Source organism: Capricornis sumatraensis, chromosome 19, assembly GCF_032405125.1.
Source record: "Capricornis sumatraensis isolate serow.1 chromosome 19, serow.2, whole genome shotgun sequence".
In the NCBI taxonomy this organism is placed as follows: domain Eukaryota; kingdom Metazoa; phylum Chordata; class Mammalia; order Artiodactyla; family Bovidae; genus Capricornis; species Capricornis sumatraensis.
This window is the reverse complement of record NC_091087.1, coordinates 41,569,475-41,587,867: the sequence shown is the minus strand read 5'-3', so window position 1 is coordinate 41,587,867 and position 18,393 is coordinate 41,569,475. Positions and strand designations below refer to the sequence as shown.

Below are 18,393 nucleotides of genomic sequence, written 5' to 3'. Positions count from 1 at the left end.
CTCCTGCCCCCAATCCCTCCCAGCATCAAAGTCTTTTCCAATGAGTCAACTCTTCTCATGAGGTGGCCAAAGTACTGGAGTTTCAGCTTTAGCATCATTCCTTTCAAAGAACACCCAGGACTGATCTCCTTTAGAATGGATTGGTTAGATCTCCTTGCAGTCCAAGGGACTCTCAAGAGTCTTCTCCAACACCACAGTTCAAAAGCGTCAATTCTTTGGCGCTCAGCTTTCTTCACAGTCCAACTCTCACATCCATACGTGACCACTGGAAAAACCATAGCCTTGACTAGATGGACCGTTGTTGGCAAAGTAATGTCTCTGCTTTTGAATATGCTGTCTAGATTGGTCATAACTTTCCTTCCAAGGAGTAAGCGTCTTTTAATTTCATGGCTGCAATCACCATCTGCAGTGATTTTGGAGCCCCCAAAAATAAGGTCTGACCCTGTTTCCACTGTTTCCCCATCTATTTGCCATGAAGTGATGGGACTGGATGCCATGATCTTCATTTTCTGAATGGTGAGCTGTAAGCCAACTTTTTCACTCTCCTCTTTCACTTTCATCAAGAGGCTTTTTAGTTCCTCTTCACTTTCTGCCATAAGCGTGGTGTCATCTGCATATCTGAGGTTATTGATATTTCTCCCGGCAATCTTGATTCCAGCTTGTGCTTCTTCCAGCCCAGCGTTTCTCATGATGTACTCTGCATATAAGTTAAATAAGCAGGGTGACAATATACAGCCTTGACGTACTCCTTTTCCTATTTGGAACCAGTCTGTTGTTCTACGTTCAGTTCTAACTGTTGCTTCCTGACCTGCGAAAGCAGAAGGCTATCTCCCCTCCTTTCTAAAGCTCTGTGGCCTTGACCAAGTCAGCCTGCACCCACCCCTTTTCCTCCCACGCCTCTGGCAATTTCCCTGAACTTGAAGGCTCCTGTCCCACCACCACCCTTTTCCTTTGTCCTTGAATCCCTCTCCCCACCCTACACTTCCTCTGACTCTGGAAAATCTCCTCCCCGTCAAGGTTTCCATCACACCTGGGAGGCTGTCTTCCCACCCCTTTATCTCCAGCTGAGATTCTTTAGCTTACCACCATCACCTTCACCTGGAAGCCATACAGGTACCTCCCATCCAGCCTGACTGCACCTCAGGCCAACTCCTCAGCCTCCGTACTCCATGTACGCGCCTCCTCCCCTGAAGACCCACTGCCTACCCCTGATACAGGTCCTAACAAGTTCACCTGGCTCGCTGTTCTTAGCCTTCATTCTCCTGATTTATCTTCTGGGCTCAGCATCCTGAGAGGTCTTATCACAGGCACCCCCTGCCCCACAGCTTAGGCCCTTCCATGGCCTTCAGAACGGAGTCCTAGGCCCTGAGACTGGCCTTCTAGGCCGTCTTCTGTCTGCCCAACTACCTCTCCAGCTGAACCCCTATTTCTCCTCCCCGCACCCTGCTCTCACCTGCTTTGTTCCTAATCTCACCCTCTCACCTCCTTGTCTTTGCCACAGCATCTCCTCTGCCCAGGGGCTCCCCAGGTGGCTCAGTGGTAAAGAATCCCCCTCCCAATGCAAGAGATGCAGAGACTCTGCATCTCCAGGGTCAGGAAGATCCCCTGGAAGAGGAAAGGGCAACCGCTCCAGTATTCTTGCCTAGAGAATCCCGTGGACAGAGAAGCCTGGCAGGCTACAGTCCATGGGGTTCCAAAGACTCAGGTATGACTGACCGACTGAGCAGTGTACACGCCTTTGCTGGGAGAGCCCTCTCTCCACCTCGAGAGAGCTCATTCCCAAGAGTCAACTCAGATGATCACTTCCTCCAGGAAGCCTTCCTGCCCCACCCTGCCCTGAGACTGGAATAAGACTCTGAGTTTCCCTCTGTCACAGGCACTTTCTGCCACCTCCTCAGTGTAGAGGGGAGCCCACCACGTTCCTGGAACAGTCTGGACTCTTCTGGGCTCTGAGCCCCCAGCATAGCTCACAAGTGGCACTCAGCAAGTGCTATTTGACTGGATGTTTGCTGAGCTGCTTCCAGTCAAGGCTTTATGACTGAGTTTCTGCAACCTTGGGCACACTGCCGCCTTCTTGCCTCCGCTTCCCCATCTGAACAGTGAAGGTATAAGGCGTACCTGGGCTTCCCTGATAGCTCAGTTGGTAAAGAATCTGCCTGCAATGTAGGAGACCCCAGTTTGATTCCTGGGTCAGCAAGACTCCACCAGAGAAGGGACAGGCTACCAACTCCAGCATTCTTGGGCTTCCCTTGTGGCTCAGCTGGTAAAGACTCCGCCTACAAAGCAAGGGACCTGGGTTTGATCCCTGGGTTGGGAAGATCCCCTGGAGAAGGGAAAGGCTACCCACTCCAGTATACTGGCCGGGAGAATTCCATGGACTGTATAGTCCATGGGGTCACAAAGAGTCGGACACGACTGAGTGATTTTCACTGTCACTTTGGCCAACATAGTTGGTTGTGGCCACAGGGATATTTGAACAACCTCAAATGGCTGAAGTGCCTCTGATTCCACCTTAAAAAATTTCTTTGTGGGGGAGAGGGGCAAGCATTGCCCTCTTCAGGCTTTTGTGAAAGATCACCACCACCCCTCCTCTTTTATTAAAGGTGAGGGAGGCTGAGGTGGATGCTGGGCCTCAGCTTCTGTAAAATGGGAGCAGTCAGATAATCATACCTTCTGGACTCGGTACTCAGGGCTATCACACAGATACTTTTTTTAAATCTATGTCCAATAATTCCTCATTGTCTCACCTGCTCTTTATATGTGTAAGGTGATTTCTACTTTGTATCCAGTTTGTAGGTTATCAAAAGTGGTACAAAGATGGGAGGTAGAGGGAGATCCCTAGTGGCCTAGTGGTTAGGATCCCAGGCTTTCACTGCTGTGGCCCAGGTTCAATCCCTGGTCAGGGAACTGAGATCCCACAAGCCAAGGTGGCCAAAGAAACAAAGATGGGATGTGGTGTCTTCAGGCAGCCTATATACCAGAGCCAGGCAGGCCCTCATCACACTTCCTGATTCCACAGCCACCGCTTGAGATGAAACTATTTTCCCATTCCACAGATGAGGACACTGAGGCTCAGAGCATAGTTACTACCCTTCCAGAGCCAGAGAGGAGGTGCATGCAGCAAAGGCCACCAACACCCTGTAGCAAGGGAGTTATGAACCCAGGGCCACTGGTGCCTCTCACCTCAGCTGCTCAGAGAGCTGGGGTCCCAGTGGGTGAGGGGGGTACAGTGGGCACTCAGGGTCGGGCACAGGTAGAGTCCTTGTCCCTAGAGGATGTGCAGGCCCAGAGAGATAGGAGTGAGGCTGACGTCCTGCCCACGACCCCCACAACAGAGCAGCCTGGGAGCTGGAGGGGGAGGGGCCAAGTGGAGGGCCAGCACACCACAGGAATCTGGGTCGTGGTGTCCTGGGTTTTCTCAAGGCTGCACTGTGACGCAGAACATGGCCCTGAGCCGGGAGCCCAGCCCAATCTGTTTGGAGAGGTCAGGGCTGCCGTCGAGAAGCACAGCTCAGCTGTGGGGGTGAGTGGAGTTGGAGAGGAAGGGAGGTTGCCGCCGCTCTGGGTTCCCTGGGATAGAGGAAGCCGGCAAGAGTAAAGCCTGAGGGCGGGTGATCCAGAGCCAGGTCCCTCTCCACCCCTCCAGGGGAGATTTGGCTGGGGGTGGTGGTGGGGCCTGTGGAAGCTCAATAGGGCTAACCTCCGAGGGATGGAGCCTCCAAGAACCCATCAGCCATGTGGCTGATGTAAGGCCTCCCCACTTCAGCAGAAGCCACACTGTCCTTCTCCATTTCTTTTTTTCCCTTCCTCTGGACCTCATCTCTCGTTCTTTGTCAAGGAGGAGGGGTGTTAAGAATAGAACTTTGTTCACCCTCAAGACTCCTGAGTGAGAGGTAATAGAGCATTAGAAAGGGTGAGCCCAATAAGAAGAGGAGCTGATTAGTCCCGTGGGGCAGGCCAAGGTCACAGCCCCTTCCCCAGGACTCCCTCCACGCACACGTGCACAGGTGCACACACATGCACACTCAGGAGCACACACACTACCAGTCCTCATGCAATTACAAATTACTGTTGTTGTTGTTCATTCAATCATGTCCAACTCTTTTCGACCCCATGGATTGCAGCACGCCAGGCTTCCCTGTCCTTCACCATCTCCCGGAGCTTTGAACCCATGTCCATCGAGTCGGTGATGCCATCCTGTCCTTCACCATCTCCTGGAGCTTTGAACCCGTGTCCATTGAGTCGGTGATGCCATCCAACCATCTCATCCTCATCCTCTTCTCCTGCCGTCAATCTTTCCCAGCATCAGGGTCTTTTCCAATAAGTCAGTTCTTCGCATCAGGTGGCTAAAATATTAGAGCTTCAGCTTCAGCATCAGTCCTTCCAATGAACGCTCCAGATTGATTTTCTTTAGGACTGAATGGTTTGATCTGCTTGCAGTCCCTTAGACTACAAATTACTGAGTGGACTATAAAAGATCAAAGATTAGGTAGTGGAAATGGGGGAGAGGTTCTCTGCAGATATTAATAGTTCAGCCTGAGTAGAGATGTGAAGGGGGAGATAAGAGTGCTGGAGGGGAATGGCGGGGTTGATGGGCATAAGGGGATGGCTTGTAAGAGGCCTTGAATGCCTAGCCTTAGATTTTGCCTCTAAGTTGAAGTAGGGCAGGAAGAAAGCTGCTCCAAACCTCAGGCACTTATTCTGAACCACACCCGTGATGATCTCACACTTCCCCATCCGCACACACATAGACTAAGGTACCCGGACCTCAGCATCTAGCAGGGTTCTTCCCTGCCCAGCACCTCTCTCGCTGCCCCTCTACCTTGAGCAGGACCTACTGAAGGAGAAGCTGGTGAAGCAGCAATGGGATCAGGCCAGCAGTTTTCTCACTGTGCTAAGCAGGCTGCATGCCCACCTGTCCCAACACAGGCAGACCTGGGCACTTCTGGCTCCCTGAGAAGCAGGCTGGGGATGCCCTTCTTCCATCTCCATGCCAGGCAGCCTTGGCATCAGGGACAGAGGGTACCCTGGGACCTTGGGACATCATATGGACACCAGTGCCTGTGCTGGCCACAACCCCCATCAGTGCCGCTCAATTTCTGTAGACAGACTCAGCTACTGTCAAGGCAGGATCCCAATCTTCTTCCCTCTGGGTGAAGCCCCAACCTGGCTCAATCCAGTAGGTGCAAAGAGCACAGGTTTTAGCGGGGTCTGGGTGCAAAGGCTCGCTTCACATTTGCAGGCAATGGGAAATGTGAATTAATCTGAGTCTCATAGGATGTTCTGAGGCATCCTTTAGGCCCTCGACAAGGGTCAGCGTGGGCCTGCTTGCTCTCAGAGCGCCCTGCCAGAAAGGTAGAGCAGATCTGGCCATTTCTCCTGGGCAGGACTGGATAAGCCTCACAGGGTGGAGAGGCTGCGCTCAGGGCCCAGAACCAGGGCCCACAGGGAGCACCCAAAGCTCAGGGCTGGAAAGGACCCCACTATTGCTGAGAACCAGGATGATCTCCAAAGCGGTGGAAATGTGGAGGCTTCCTGTATTTAACTGAAGTTGACCAGGATTTCCTTTCTTTTTTAATTCATTAAACGTTTTTAACTTTTTAATGTGAAGTACAACACCCATTCAAACAAACACGCAAAACATAAATGTATACAAGGGATGAATCATCGCAAGGTGAACACACACATGTAACCCCCTACAGGTCCTACAGGTCAAGAAGAGCACTCCAAGCACCCCAGAAGCTCCCTCATGCCCTCATCATCTCTCTACCTTCCCGAGGGGATCTAATACCCTGATTTTTAACTCGTCAAAGTGTATTTGCTTTTAGAGAAAATCTGTATGGAATTGTAGAGTAGGGGCTTTGTGTCTTTCTTCTTTTGCTCACAATTAGTTTGAGAGATTCCTCCATGTGGTTTTCCATGACCACCATTCATTTATTTGTGTTGCTGTGTAGCATCTTACTGTATGACTCTCCCACCATTCTACTCCGATGGGTACTTGTGTTATTTCCAGTTTAAGATTATTACAAATAATACTACTAGTGATGTTCTTAAACCAGCTTCTTGATACATTCACATGTGCATTTTGGGGGGTGGTATATACTCAGGAGCAAAGTTGCCAGATCATAGGCTATGCAGGCATTCGGCTTCAATAGGATCCAGTTTCTGAACAGATCTGTGAAAGGATGGTGGCACTTCACGTTCCCCCAGCAGGGACTAAGAGTTCTACTTGTGCCACATCATCACCAATATTTGGTATGCTCAGGGTTGTTTTGTTTTTGTTTTAGTCAGTGTGGCAGCGTATAGCAGAATCTTTTTGGTTTTAAAGGACTAATGAGGGTGGCCACTGATTCCGATGCTTATTGGCTTATTTTGTTGAGGGTCAGTTCAAATCTCTTGCCTGTTATTCTCTTGCATAGTCTGTCTTTCTCTTATTGATTTGTGGGAGTTGCTTGTTTATCATTTTATTTATTTATGTCTTGTGTATTCACTGGCTATGCTGGGTCCTAGTGGCTGTGCAGAGTTGTCTCTAGTTGCTTTCAGCACGGATGACTGTAGTTGTGGTTCATGGGTTCCTCTCTACGGTGGTTTCTCTTGCTGTGGAGCGTGGGCTGTAGGGCGCTTGGGTTTCGGTAGTTGTGGTTCCCGGGATTTAGGGCACAGGCTCAATAGTTGAGGCTTAGTTGCTCTGCAGCATGTGGGGTCTTCCTGGACTAGGGATCAAACCTGTGTCTCCTGCATTGGCAGGTGGATTCTTTACCACCGAACCACCAGAGAAGCCTGGAAGTTGTTTTTATATCCGAATATGAGCTCATCTTTGGTTGTGTTTGTTTCAAGTATCTTCTCCCACTTTTCTTGCGCATTTCACCCCGTTAATAATGTCTTTACATGAATACAATATCTTAATTTAAATGTACCAATTTATCAATCTTTTCCATCCTGATTTGTGCTTTTTTGGCATATTTTGGTTTGGGGTTTTCTTTGTTGTTTTGGGTTTTGTTTTGTTTTTTTGCCACACTGTGTGGCTTGTAGGATCTTAGTTTCCTGACCAGGGATTAAACCTGGGTCCGCAGTGGTGAAGGCCAGCATCTCAACCACTGGACCATCAGGGAAGTCTCCCCTTTTTGGAGATAACCTGTTTTGAAATACCTTTCCCTACCCCAAGTTCATAAAGATGTTCTTATCGTCTCCTGGAGGCTTTATTGTTTTACCTTTTACACTTAGATCTACAGTCCCTCTGGATTTTTTTTGGGGGGGGGATTTATTTTTAATTATGGTATGTAATAGGAGTCAAGTTTCCCTTTTCTCCAGATAGATATCAATCGATGCAGCACCTTTTATTAAAATGACTGTCCTTTCCCTACCACCCTATAACACCATCATATGTTAAGGGTCCATATATGCATGGATCTGTATTCGGGCTCTCTCATGCTTTGGCCTGCTTGTCAAACTTTGCGGTTATATTACCCTGTCTTAATTACTGTAGCTTTATCATAAATCTTGACAGCTGACACAGCAAGTCTTCCCACCTGTTTCTCTTCAAAAGCATTTTGGCGATACTTGTTCTTTTTATTTCTCATAGAACCAGTTCATCTGTTTCTCCACATATACAAGAGGGTTATGATCTTAATTGAAAATACATTGAGTCTATGAATCAGTGTAAGGAAGAACTAACTCTTTAAACATTTTGTCTTTCACTCTGTGAACATGGTATAGCCCTCAATGTATTTCGGTTTAAATTATTTTTAATTAGATGAATAACATGAATAAATTCTTAGAAAAATGCAGAGATTAAGCAAGTGTTCCTTTTCCTTCCCAAACTGAGCAGTTACTACTGTTACTATACATCTGTATGTATGCTCTCATGCACACATGTGCACACGTGCATTCACACGTACACATACCAGTTGTGGATGTGATCATATTAATTTGCCACATTGCTACTTTTTTTTTTAACTTAAAAATACAGTGTGGACATCTCTGCCTCAGAACAATTGAATCTAGGTCATTCCTTGTAAGTACTGCCTGTATCCAGAGACTGAGCATTTCCTAGAATAAAATCACACATTGCAGTGTGTGAAGCATCCTTGAACTTGTTTTCTTGGACAAGCTGTGTTTTCTCTAAAAGATAATTCTAAATCAAGGAAACCCACTTGGATACTGCCGTAATTGTTCAGAGAAGACATGAGAAGAGCGTGAACTAGGCTAGGGAGGGAAAGGAGAGATGAATTTTCTTTTTCAAAAATATCATGTGATTCCTCTTGACGGTCTACTGAGCCTCCCAAACCCCTGTCCATCAAAGGGCTGCTATACATCGAAGATGTAGAGCACAGCAGAGGAGGGAGCAAGGGAACCCAGGCTGAGGGTAGCAAGGACCAAGAGGAAGGGGTCTGACCTGTTAACTAAAGCTGGTGCTAGAACAGTGATGGGGTGGGATGGGAACTGCTGCCTCCAAGGCCTGCCTGCCTGAGGCAGGGCCCCTGAACTCTGACCTTGCAGCAACTCCATGCTCCTCCTGCCAGAGGAACCTGAGGCTCAGCAAGATGAAGGGGCTTGTCCAAGCTCACTCAGTGAGTCAGTAGCCAAGCTGGGCTTTGGCCTGGGGCCCAACCACAAAGCCCTGAGGGGGTGCAGTCTCTGGGCTGAGTGTCCTAGTTAACGTAGCTGTCTGAGGGCACCAGATGGGCAGATCTACAGGAGCCAAGACCTGAAACTTGACTGGGGCAGGTGCTGGGGAGACGGACCCAGCGCTGGCACCATTCAGAGGCAGTCTAGCCAGAAGGCTAGACAGCAGCAGGTGACAAGTGGTATCTGATGAGCCCCTGCTGTCTGGAAACCCCGCCCTGGGAAGCCAGCAGCCCACCATGCAACAGGTTGGAGGCAGTGACTGGGAGCCAGGCCATATCCCCAGTCAGCATGGGGCCCAGGTGGGAGTTGGGGACCGAGCTCTGCTTCCTGAGGACTTGGGAGCCCCTTCCTGGCTGGAGCCCCCACCCCCCGCCTGCAAGGCCTGCGCAGTCTCAGGAAGGCCACAGGCCACAAGTTCCCCCTGGCCTTGCTTCCCTCCTCCCGCTCCACCCCCAGCCTAGCTCCTCCCTCCTCCCCCTCCACGGACCTTTCTGGCTTCACGTTTTGAGTCTCTCTTTTCTATTTTGTTGTACTGTTTATATTTAAGAAGCTACCTTCACAAAAGTGTTTGTAAATAACAGTAGGGAATTTCTGATTATAAAACAAATAGTGTAAATATAACCTATGATTTCTCCTATGTACACACAAAGATAAACATGAATTTTTTTCCCAAGTTGAAATCATAATTCTTTGTAATAATCTGTTTTCATCACTTCTTAAAATATTGTGAAGTTTCCCTATATGGGGCATCGTGACAGGATTGCACAGTGCTTAAGAACAAGGATTCAAGGGCCAGCAGGCCTGGATTTCAGCCCCTGACCCTGCCGCTCATTAGTTTTGTGACTGAGCAGGCTACTCACCTCTCTGGGCCTCGTCTACATCATCGGTAAAATGAGGATGATAAGAGAACCCATCCTCACAGGCTAAATGAAGGAGCGGGCCTGACCTAGAACATGGTAAATGCTCAATGAACACCAGATATTAGTATTGCTGTGAATCCTATCCTAATGACAGAGCCTGGCATCCTGGCCCCACCTCATACCTGGATCCTATAGCTGGATCCCAGCGCTGACCCTGAGTCCTTATCTGGGTCTCCCAGGCTTACCTTGGGTCCCTTCAAGACCCCTGGGCTAGTTGGGAGGCTGGTGCCCAGAGGCAGCTCCCAAGGGGCCTTCAGGGAGATTTCAGAGAGAGTCTTCCCTGGGTTCTCAGAGACATAAAGAAGAAGAGGGATTAGAGAAGGAAGAAAGGAGAAAGGAGAAGGTGAGAATGGCCCGAATTTAGCCAGGCCCTGGAGAGCTGGCCTGGAGCTTTTCAAGTCTCCATCGCTCAGGGGCTTCCTCAATGGTGTCTGAGGCCTGGGTCCCCCCTAGAAGGCATCTCATGAAAAGATGTAAGCCCCCAGCAGAGCACATTTCTACAGCTATTCTCACTGACCAGGAGGGGTGAAGACCCAGTCATGACCACCCCTCCAAGGAGTTGCTAAGACTTGAGGGCACAGCTTGGGATTCTCTCTGTTCTTTGGCCTCGGGAGTGACCCGCTGACCTCTAAGTGTGAATGTCGATATTGGGTGGCAGCCACAGTGGGGCTGGGGGTTCAGCTCTGAGCTCCGGGGTCTGCAGGAGATGAACAACTACCGGCGGGCCATGCAGAAGATGGCAGAGGACATCCTGTCACTGCGGAAACAGACCAGCGTCCTGGAGGCAGAGAACCGCATGCTGAGAAGCCAGCTGGCCCAGAAGGAGGTAGAAGAGGAGTCAGCCAGCCCTGACAAGGCCCAGAACCTGGGTGAGGGCGTGCAGGCCACCTAGGGAACAGGGAGGTGGGGGCCTCTCCCAGGTGTGCGTGCTGCGGGACACAGGCTAACCAATAGGAGTCTGGGGTCTCTCCAGGGAAGGAAATGGAGAGTCCAGTCCTGTCTCAAGCCCCAGAACTGAGAGACATCTGCCCTCCCCACCTGCCCACCCTCAAGTATTCCAATTTGAATTGGGAGGTGCCTCCTCCCTGAGCCAGCTCCTCCACCACCACTAGCATCCATGAAGCAGAAACTGCTGCTGAGCGAGCTGGACATGAAGAAGCTGAGGGACAAGGTGCAGCGTTTGCAGAATGAATTGATTCTAGTAAGCCAGGGCTGAGTGCAGAGGGGAAGCGCACTCAGGAGGGAATGTCTGAAAGTAGAAGGGAGAGGGACATAGGGGCCAGGGGGCCAGGGCAGTGGAGGACTGACCAGAGGGGGCTAGGGTAGACCCTCGGGGCCAGGGGCACCCCTGTTCCCCCTTCTCTCCTCTCTCTTCCCCCGCCCCCCACCATCAGAAGAATGATCGAGAAAAGGAGCTGCTCCTCCTATACCAGGCTCAGCAGCCACAGGCTGCGCTGCTGAAGCGCTACGAGGACAAGCTGCAGAAGATGAAGGCGCTAGAGGAGACCGTGAGGCACCAGGAGAAGGCAGGTGTCAGAAAGGCCAGGTTGCCCGACCTGGCCATTGAGGGGAAGGTGTGGTGCCCCCGGGCCAGCCCAGCCTTTGTGCTCTGCCCTCCAGGTGATCGAGAAGATGGAGCAAGTGCTGGAGGACAAGCTGCGCAAGAGGGGCAAGCCCCTGCAGGACAAGCCGCAGGGAAAGCCCAGCATGCGTGAGTCTGCTCCCCAGCTGTCGTCCCGCCCCTGGAGGCCCTGCCTTCTTGGAGCCTCTCAGTTTCAGCAGCACCTTCAAACTGCCCAGAGGGTGCTAGTTCCCCATTCATTCAGACACTCAGCACTTTCAGAGGCTCCCTGAACTCTCTTCTCCTGCCAGGGAGCCCCTCAACACAAGGGAGGGCACACAGCATGTGAACCATGCTAGAAAGAGGCTCTGACCTTCCAGAAGCAGCTCTGAGACTCAAGTGAACAGAGATGGGCTACCTGCAAAGTGAGGCTTTTCCAGGCAGCAGTTACCAACTTCTTAACTCCAGGACCCTTCAAATTATATGCTCATCTCCCTGTATCTTCAAAGAGTCTGCTTCTATAAAATAAACAGAAAAAAAATATTTTGGTCAAGTCCATGATTTGCTTTCTCCATCAATGTTAACCAAAGCCATCCAAACTGCCCATCCGAGGCAGCTCTGATGAGCAGAAGAGAACCAGGTCACACGGGATCAGGTCAGCCCAAGCAGAGGATTTCTGTGCCACCTCATTGGGGACCCCCGTAAGCCCAGCCCTGTGACAGCCTTCACTGCATGGAGGTGTCAGTGGGTAGGGGGCATTTTTGAAGGCCTTTAACAAACAATGAAAGTTGAGCCTGCCTTTCAGGAACCCTGAGGTTAGCATGAGAGATGAGAAGGCAATCTTGGGAGAGGAAACAGCCAGGCCCTGGCTCAGGGAGTAAGGATGCCAGAAGCAGAGAAAGGAGGAGAGACAGAGATGAGAAGCTGAAACAGACCCAGGAAAAAGGGTGGGGCAGTGATTAGGGAGATCACCCAGGTCAGATTCTAAAGAGCCTAGAACGATGGCCTCTGGAGGCGTGTGGACCTGATCTCACTGGCAGTAGGGAGCCATAGCAGGCTGGGGAGCAGAGGACGAGCAGAAAGAAGGAAAACACTGAGGCAGATTGGACCAGGCACACGGAGGCAGGAAAGCCTATCTCATGCACATCTATGGCCACATTCACAGGCTTCCCCATGCTCTGGGCCTCTGGCCTTCCTCTCGGTCCTACGGGCGAGAATCTGCCTGTTGACGTCTACTCAGTGCTGCTCACGGAAAACTCGAGACTGCGGGCAGAGCTGGATAAGAACCGCCACCAGTCGGCCCCCATCATTCTGCAGCCGCAAGCCCTGACGGTAAGAGCCACCAGCACAAGCGTGGTCCTGGGCCTGCCTACCCAGGTCACCAGGTGCCCAGAAACCGCTCACCACACAATCCGAGGTGAAGCCCAGGCCAGGAGCTAGGTTTCCCAGGGTCTTCAGTGTGCCTGGAATCTCTGGAGAGTCTCTAGCTCTCGGGCCTTGGCTCTTTTCCCCTGGAGAACGCTACGAGTCTGAAAGCTTCACCCTTACCCTCATCTAGTATCCTGGGAGAGCAAGCAAGCCCCTAGCTGACCCCTGAGCCCATTTGCCACTGGCTGGCCTGCAGTGGGCTCCACACAGGGCTCTCAGAACTCCATCCTGGAGCATTTCCTGGGATTCGTACAGCCTTGGAGAGCCCTTTCCCTGATTCCAGGTGGACCCTGGGGAGTTGGGAGCAAGAGGAGACCTGGCAGAAAGCCTGCAAGAGACAGAAGCCCTGGGCCAATCCAGGGGCACCCTGCCCGCACAGGTGGGTGTCCCTGGCCCCTCCCTCCTTCCGAGGCTGTTACAGGTGTCCGTGCTTTATGCAAACCCAGAGACTGAACATTTGGAATTACAAGCCAGGTGGGCTGCCACAGCAGAGTTTTTCTCTTCATCCCAGGATTTGCAGGAGGTGAGTTCTGTTTGAAAGCACCCTCGATGTGTGGACATCCAGGTAAAGTGCAGAAGACGGGGAACTCTCACTTTACAAATGGATCCCTTACTTTACAGAAAGACCCACCCCCACCAGCTCAAGATTCCCTTCTGTGCACTAACCCAGTGCTCCCTAGTATTAATACATTTTTTCTTAAAAAGGATTTACTCATTTACTTATGGCTGTGCCGGGTCTTTGTTGCTGTGTGGGGGCTTTCTCCAGCTGCAGTGAGCAAGGGCTACTCTTCGTTGTGGTGCATGGGCTTCTCATTGCAGTGGTTTCTCTTGCTGCAGAGCGCAGGCTCTAGGCACATGGGCTCAGTATTTGCAGCTCCCAGGATCTAGAGCGCAGGCTCAATAGTTGTGGCACATGGGCCTAGTTGCTTCCAAGCATGTAGGATCTTTCCAGATCAGGGGTCAAACTCGTGTACCTTGCACTGGCAGGTGGGTTCTTCACCCGAGCCACCAGAGAAGCCCTCCCTGGTATATTTTTACATTTTTAATTGATGTACAAAAATTTCATACACTCAAAATACGTGGGGAGAACAGCTGTGAAAAAGCCACATGCTAAGTGTGAAACCCTGGACAGGGGCTTTGGCCCTGAGTCTGAGGTTCTGCCAAGAGTCGGACACGACTGAGAGCACAGCCAGGGCTCTGCACTGGGAGCTGAACTTGGAGCTTGGACCTGGCTGATTTCCCCCTCAGCATCACCTGGCCTCCCGAGCTCACACAGCTGCAGCCCCCGACGGGGACCATGTGCCAATTTCTGCTGTGCCCACAGGATCTCCTTGCCAGTAATTCAGACAAGTTTAACCTCCTGGCCAAGCTGGAACGAGCTCAGAGCCGGATCTTGTCCCTGGAAAGCCAGGTAGGTGAGGCGAAGGGGTCTCACAGGCCAGGGAGGCTCCACGCAGTCAGAGACCTGGCTCCGCCTCTATAGTTCAGGAGGGCTGGGGCTCCGTGTGTGAGGAGGGTCAACTCCAAGTTCAAGGAGGGTTTGGGTCCATTTATGGCCAGAGTCGGGGCTCTGTGTTTGAAAAGGATCAGGGCTGCATGTGTAAGGAGGGTCAGGACTGAATTCATGACCAGGACTGGGGCTCCCTGTATTTACATATCAGGACTCCCTATTTAATGACATTTGGGCTCAGTGTGTATGTGTAGGGTCAGCACTCAATCTGCATCCAGGGTCAGGGGTCCATTGTGACCAGGACTGGGGGCTCCCTTTTGTGACCAGGGCCTGGTGTGTGACTGGGGTCAGTGCTCTGTATGAGAGGAGGGTCAAGGCTTCGTGTGTGATCAGGGTGGGGGCTCTGTGTGTGTCGAGGGTTGGTGACGGATGGCTTTATTTCTAATATTTATTATTCGGCTGCTTCGGGCCTCAGCTGCAGCGCTCGGGGTCCTCATTGTGTCATGCAGGATCTTTCCCTGCAGGGCACAGACTCTACCTGTGGAGAGCATGGACTCAGTAGGTGTGGCACACGAGCTTAGTTGCCCCGAGGCATGTGGGAGCTTAGCTCGCCTGCATCCCCTGCGTTGCAAAGCAGATTCTCAACTGCTGGATGACACGGGTGTCTCAGTAATCAGTTTCGGTCTAGGGTCTGGACTTCCTGTGTGAGGAGTGTCAGAGCTCAGTGTGTGAAGAAAGTCGGGGTTCCCTTTGTGACCAGGGTCAAGGCTGCATGTTAGAGTAGGCTAGGGCTCAAGTCAGTCTCCATGCGTGACCAGGGTGGGAATGTCCTGTGTGACCAGGGTCAGAGCTCTGTGTGTGTCCGGCACTGCTGATCGGTGTTTGCTAGGGTCGGGACTCCCTGTATGAGGAGGTTGGGACTCCAAGTGAGAAGAGGGTCAAGGCTTGCTTTGTGAGCAGGATTTGTGTTTCAGGACAGTTAAGGCTCTGTGAGAAGAACTGGGGCTCCACCGGTGACCAGGGTCAGGTCTGCATGTCAGAAGAGGGTTGGGGCTCAGGGCGTGAGGAGGGTTGAGGCTCCGTGTGTAAAGCCTCGCGGGGGCTCTGTGTGTTTGGAGGGTCAGGTCTCTGTATATGACCAGTGTCGGGGCTCCATATGTGACCGGGATCTGGGCTCAGTGTTTGTCCAGGGTCAGGGCTTTCTGTGTGACCACGTCTGGGCTCAGTGAGGAGGCTCAGGGTTCAGTCTCCATCTGGGGTCAGAGCGCATTTTGTGACCTGGTTTGGGGATCCTTGGATGAAGGGTCAGGTCTCCATGTGTTTGGAGGGTTGGGGCTCAGTGTGAGGAGGGTGGAGGCTCCATGTGTGACCAGGCTCAGGACTCAGTGCTTACCCAGGGTCGGAGCTCCCTGTGTGACCACGTCTGGGCTCAATGAGGAGGGTCAGGGTTCAATCTGTATCCAGGGTCTGGGCTCAATTTGGACCAGGGTCCGAGTGTGATGTATGACTGTGTCCATGCTCCGTGTGTGATCAGGGTGGAGGCTCAGTTTGTGAGGAGGGTCTGGGATTTGTGTGTCAAGAGAGTTGGGGCTCCATTTGTGATCAAGGGGGCTACCTTGGTGGTGAGACCTGGGTTAAATCCCTGGGTCAGGAAGATCCCCTGGAGAAGGGAATGAACGGCTACCCACTCCAGTATTCTTGCCTGGAGAAATCCATGGACAGAGGAGCCTGGTAGGCTACAGTCCATGGAGCTGCAAAGAGCTGGACACAACTGAGCGACTTTCACTTTCACTTTGTGATCAGGATCAGGGCTCCCTGTGTGACCAGGTTTGGGGCTCAGTGAATGAGGAGTTTGGGGGCTCAACTCGTGACAATGGTAGAGGTGAGACAGGGTTTCCCGTACGTATAAGGAGGGCTGGAGCGCCGTGGTGGAGGATTGGTTGGACTCATTGTAATAGTGTCTGAGCTCAGTCTGCTGGTGGAACTAAAAGAAGATCCATCAGCCACAGTCAAGCTATCACTTAGTTCCTCTTCACCAACTCTTGTCACCCTGAGGTCTCTAAGGAGGGTAGCTAGCCCACATGACCCAGGGTTTTGTTTTTTCCCCAAAGAGCAGGCTCAGGTAGGTTGTCCTAGCTCTCAGGGAGGGGCCCTGCTGCCTAGTGGTTCTCCATCTATGCCTCTTCATGTCTATAGTTAGAGGAATCAGCTCGGCGCTGGGGACGAGAGAAGCAGGACTTGGCCACACGGCTGCAGGAACAAGAATATGGCTTGTGGCACCCTTCCAACATGGTCGCCACAGACGTGCCCGTGAGTGATCCCCATGGGGGAGCTTCTTGGGGCTCGGGTGGTGGGTCTGACAGCCATCCCACCTCCAGAGTCAGTGGACCCTGATAAAAACTGTCCAGGGGGTCCTACTTCCTGGCTGGTAGTCAGAAGACCCAGGCTCAGCTTCTGCTCAGCTGAAGCTCTTGCCCCATCTCAATGCCCTGGTCTAAGGGGAATAGTGAGTCCTGCCAAGACAAGCCCTCCCCTTCAGGTAGTGATGAGTATCACCAATGAGATGGCTGTGGTTGACAGGTTGCCCACGAGGGCATTTCTCGAATGCCCTGGAACTGGCTGTACCTTAGGACTGGATTTGCTCATGGGCAGAGTAGCTGTGGCCCCACCCCACCCCACAGTGCCTAAGATTCGCCCATGAACAAGCCCTTCTCAGGCAAGCGCAGTGCTGCAGACCTGCCAGAGATGGGATCGTGCTGCCAGAGAGAAACCTCGCCAGCTTCCCAAGAACAAATAGGCCCCTCAAGCTCAGCCCTGGGCCACCCAGCCCCACAAAGCAAACCCCCTGATTGCTCCTGCTCTTGAATTATCAGTATTCTGCTTCTTTCCTGGCTTCTGGACAGATCTTAAAAGGATGGGGCAGCTGGGGGCTGGAAGGAATACCGGGCTACCTTAGTAGACTCACCCACTGAGCCCTGGAGACTCTGAGAGAAATTAGATATGACCTACTGTAGTTAAATGGGTTTGGAAATATTTGAGAAGTCATGACCCACTGGATTTCAGATTGTCTGAGGCATGACTTTCCAGGAAAGATGCATTTTATTGGATTACTCCTCTGGGAGCAGGGGCATACTCACTTCATCTCGCTTTGCCACCACAGAACCCTTCCAAGGACCAAACGCAACCCTCCAAGTTGGATCCCTGATGCCCAGCTCAGAGACTAAGCTCAACAAGCTCTCGAAATCTCAACAGACTGACTGCTAGCAAGCCTCCCTCTCTGTGTGCTGGAGTCTCAGTCCCACCCCCTTAAACTGACTTTATTAAATGCTGTATGTCGGTGAGCATTCACCCTTTTCCCAGAGCAGGGCAGCCTGGGGTACCTAAGCTTCCTCCTTCCAGACCCCACTCTGGGTCTGGGCCCTCTGCTGCAGCCCTATAGCCTCCTGCCTGTCCCAGGAGCTACCCTCTTTAAAGAGTCAAATGCCATAGTGGACTCAGGACAGGGGTGGGCAGGGAGAGGGAAGAGGCCTTTCAAAGCATGAACCAGGGAGACAAGCCCCGTTCAGACCTCCAAAAGAACTGAGACCACCAGAGGTCAGCTGGTAAGAGAGGCTGGGATTTTCTACCTGCCCCTCAACATGTATCATATCTGAAATCCTTTGTTTCAAGTTTGGTTTATCTGTTTCTTGGGAAGGAAAAGACTTGAAGCCTGCCTGTGACAATCAGTTATATGTTAGTATGAAATACTCCATTCACAAGGGATAGGCTGAGCTGGGAGTGTTGTGTCTAAACACATCCAGTGACAGAAAAGCAGAAGGGGCTAGAAGAAGGAGCCCTCCACTGAAAGTTAGGAGGCCTGGCTTCTAGCTACAAGCATGCTGTGTGACCTTGTGTGACCCAAACAACCTCTCTGGGCTAACATCTGTGACTGTAAGGCCCTCCAGCTCTATCATTTCCAAGCAAAAAATGACTCAAGCCTGGAGAAAGGAAAGGAAGCAGGAAGGAGAGAGAAAGACAAGGAAGAGGATTGTGATGAGGAAAAGCAGAAGGGCTCCAAGAGTGAATTCAGAACCTGCAGATCCTGGTAGAAAGGCCAAGCCATCTGTGCTGCTATCCTGAGCAGCACTAGCCCCTTATGTCTGCCTGACTTGGACTTGGGTAGCCAAGGGCCAGGGAGGATCAGGTACCTGGTCAAGTCAGGAGTCACAGAATTCAGAGGGGGCCAAGGGGGTTAAAATTGAGACCATTTTCAGGCAGTCCAAATAATGCACCAGAGGCTCTGCCCCAGTCTCCCTGCCTAATGCCCAGAGCTTGGACCTGTGGGCCCATCCCACTGGTGCTGGAAGTTAAGGCCTGGGGAAGCCCAGAGAAGGGTGGTCAGGTGGGGTAGAGGAAGCATGCCGGCC

At 51.8% G+C, this 18,393-nt stretch overlaps 1 protein-coding gene across 1 annotated transcript in view; it reads left to right on the top strand.

The window, feature by feature from the left end:
• CCDC33 (coiled-coil domain containing 33) overlaps positions 1 to 17,251 on the top strand; it is a 139,334-nt gene extending 122,083 nt beyond the window's left edge. The window contains 9 exon segments of the mRNA XM_068990971.1: positions 10,252 to 10,417; positions 10,661 to 10,749; positions 10,943 to 11,074; positions 11,169 to 11,250; positions 12,266 to 12,441; positions 13,862 to 13,948; positions 16,184 to 16,318; positions 17,160 to 17,187; positions 17,190 to 17,251. Coding sequence (XP_068847072.1) covers positions 10,252 to 10,417; positions 10,661 to 10,749; positions 10,943 to 11,074; positions 11,169 to 11,250; positions 12,266 to 12,441; positions 13,862 to 13,948; positions 16,184 to 16,318; positions 17,160 to 17,187; positions 17,190 to 17,251 — 957 coding nt within the window.
• The last annotated feature ends 1,142 nt before the right edge of the window (positions 17,252 to 18,393 follow it).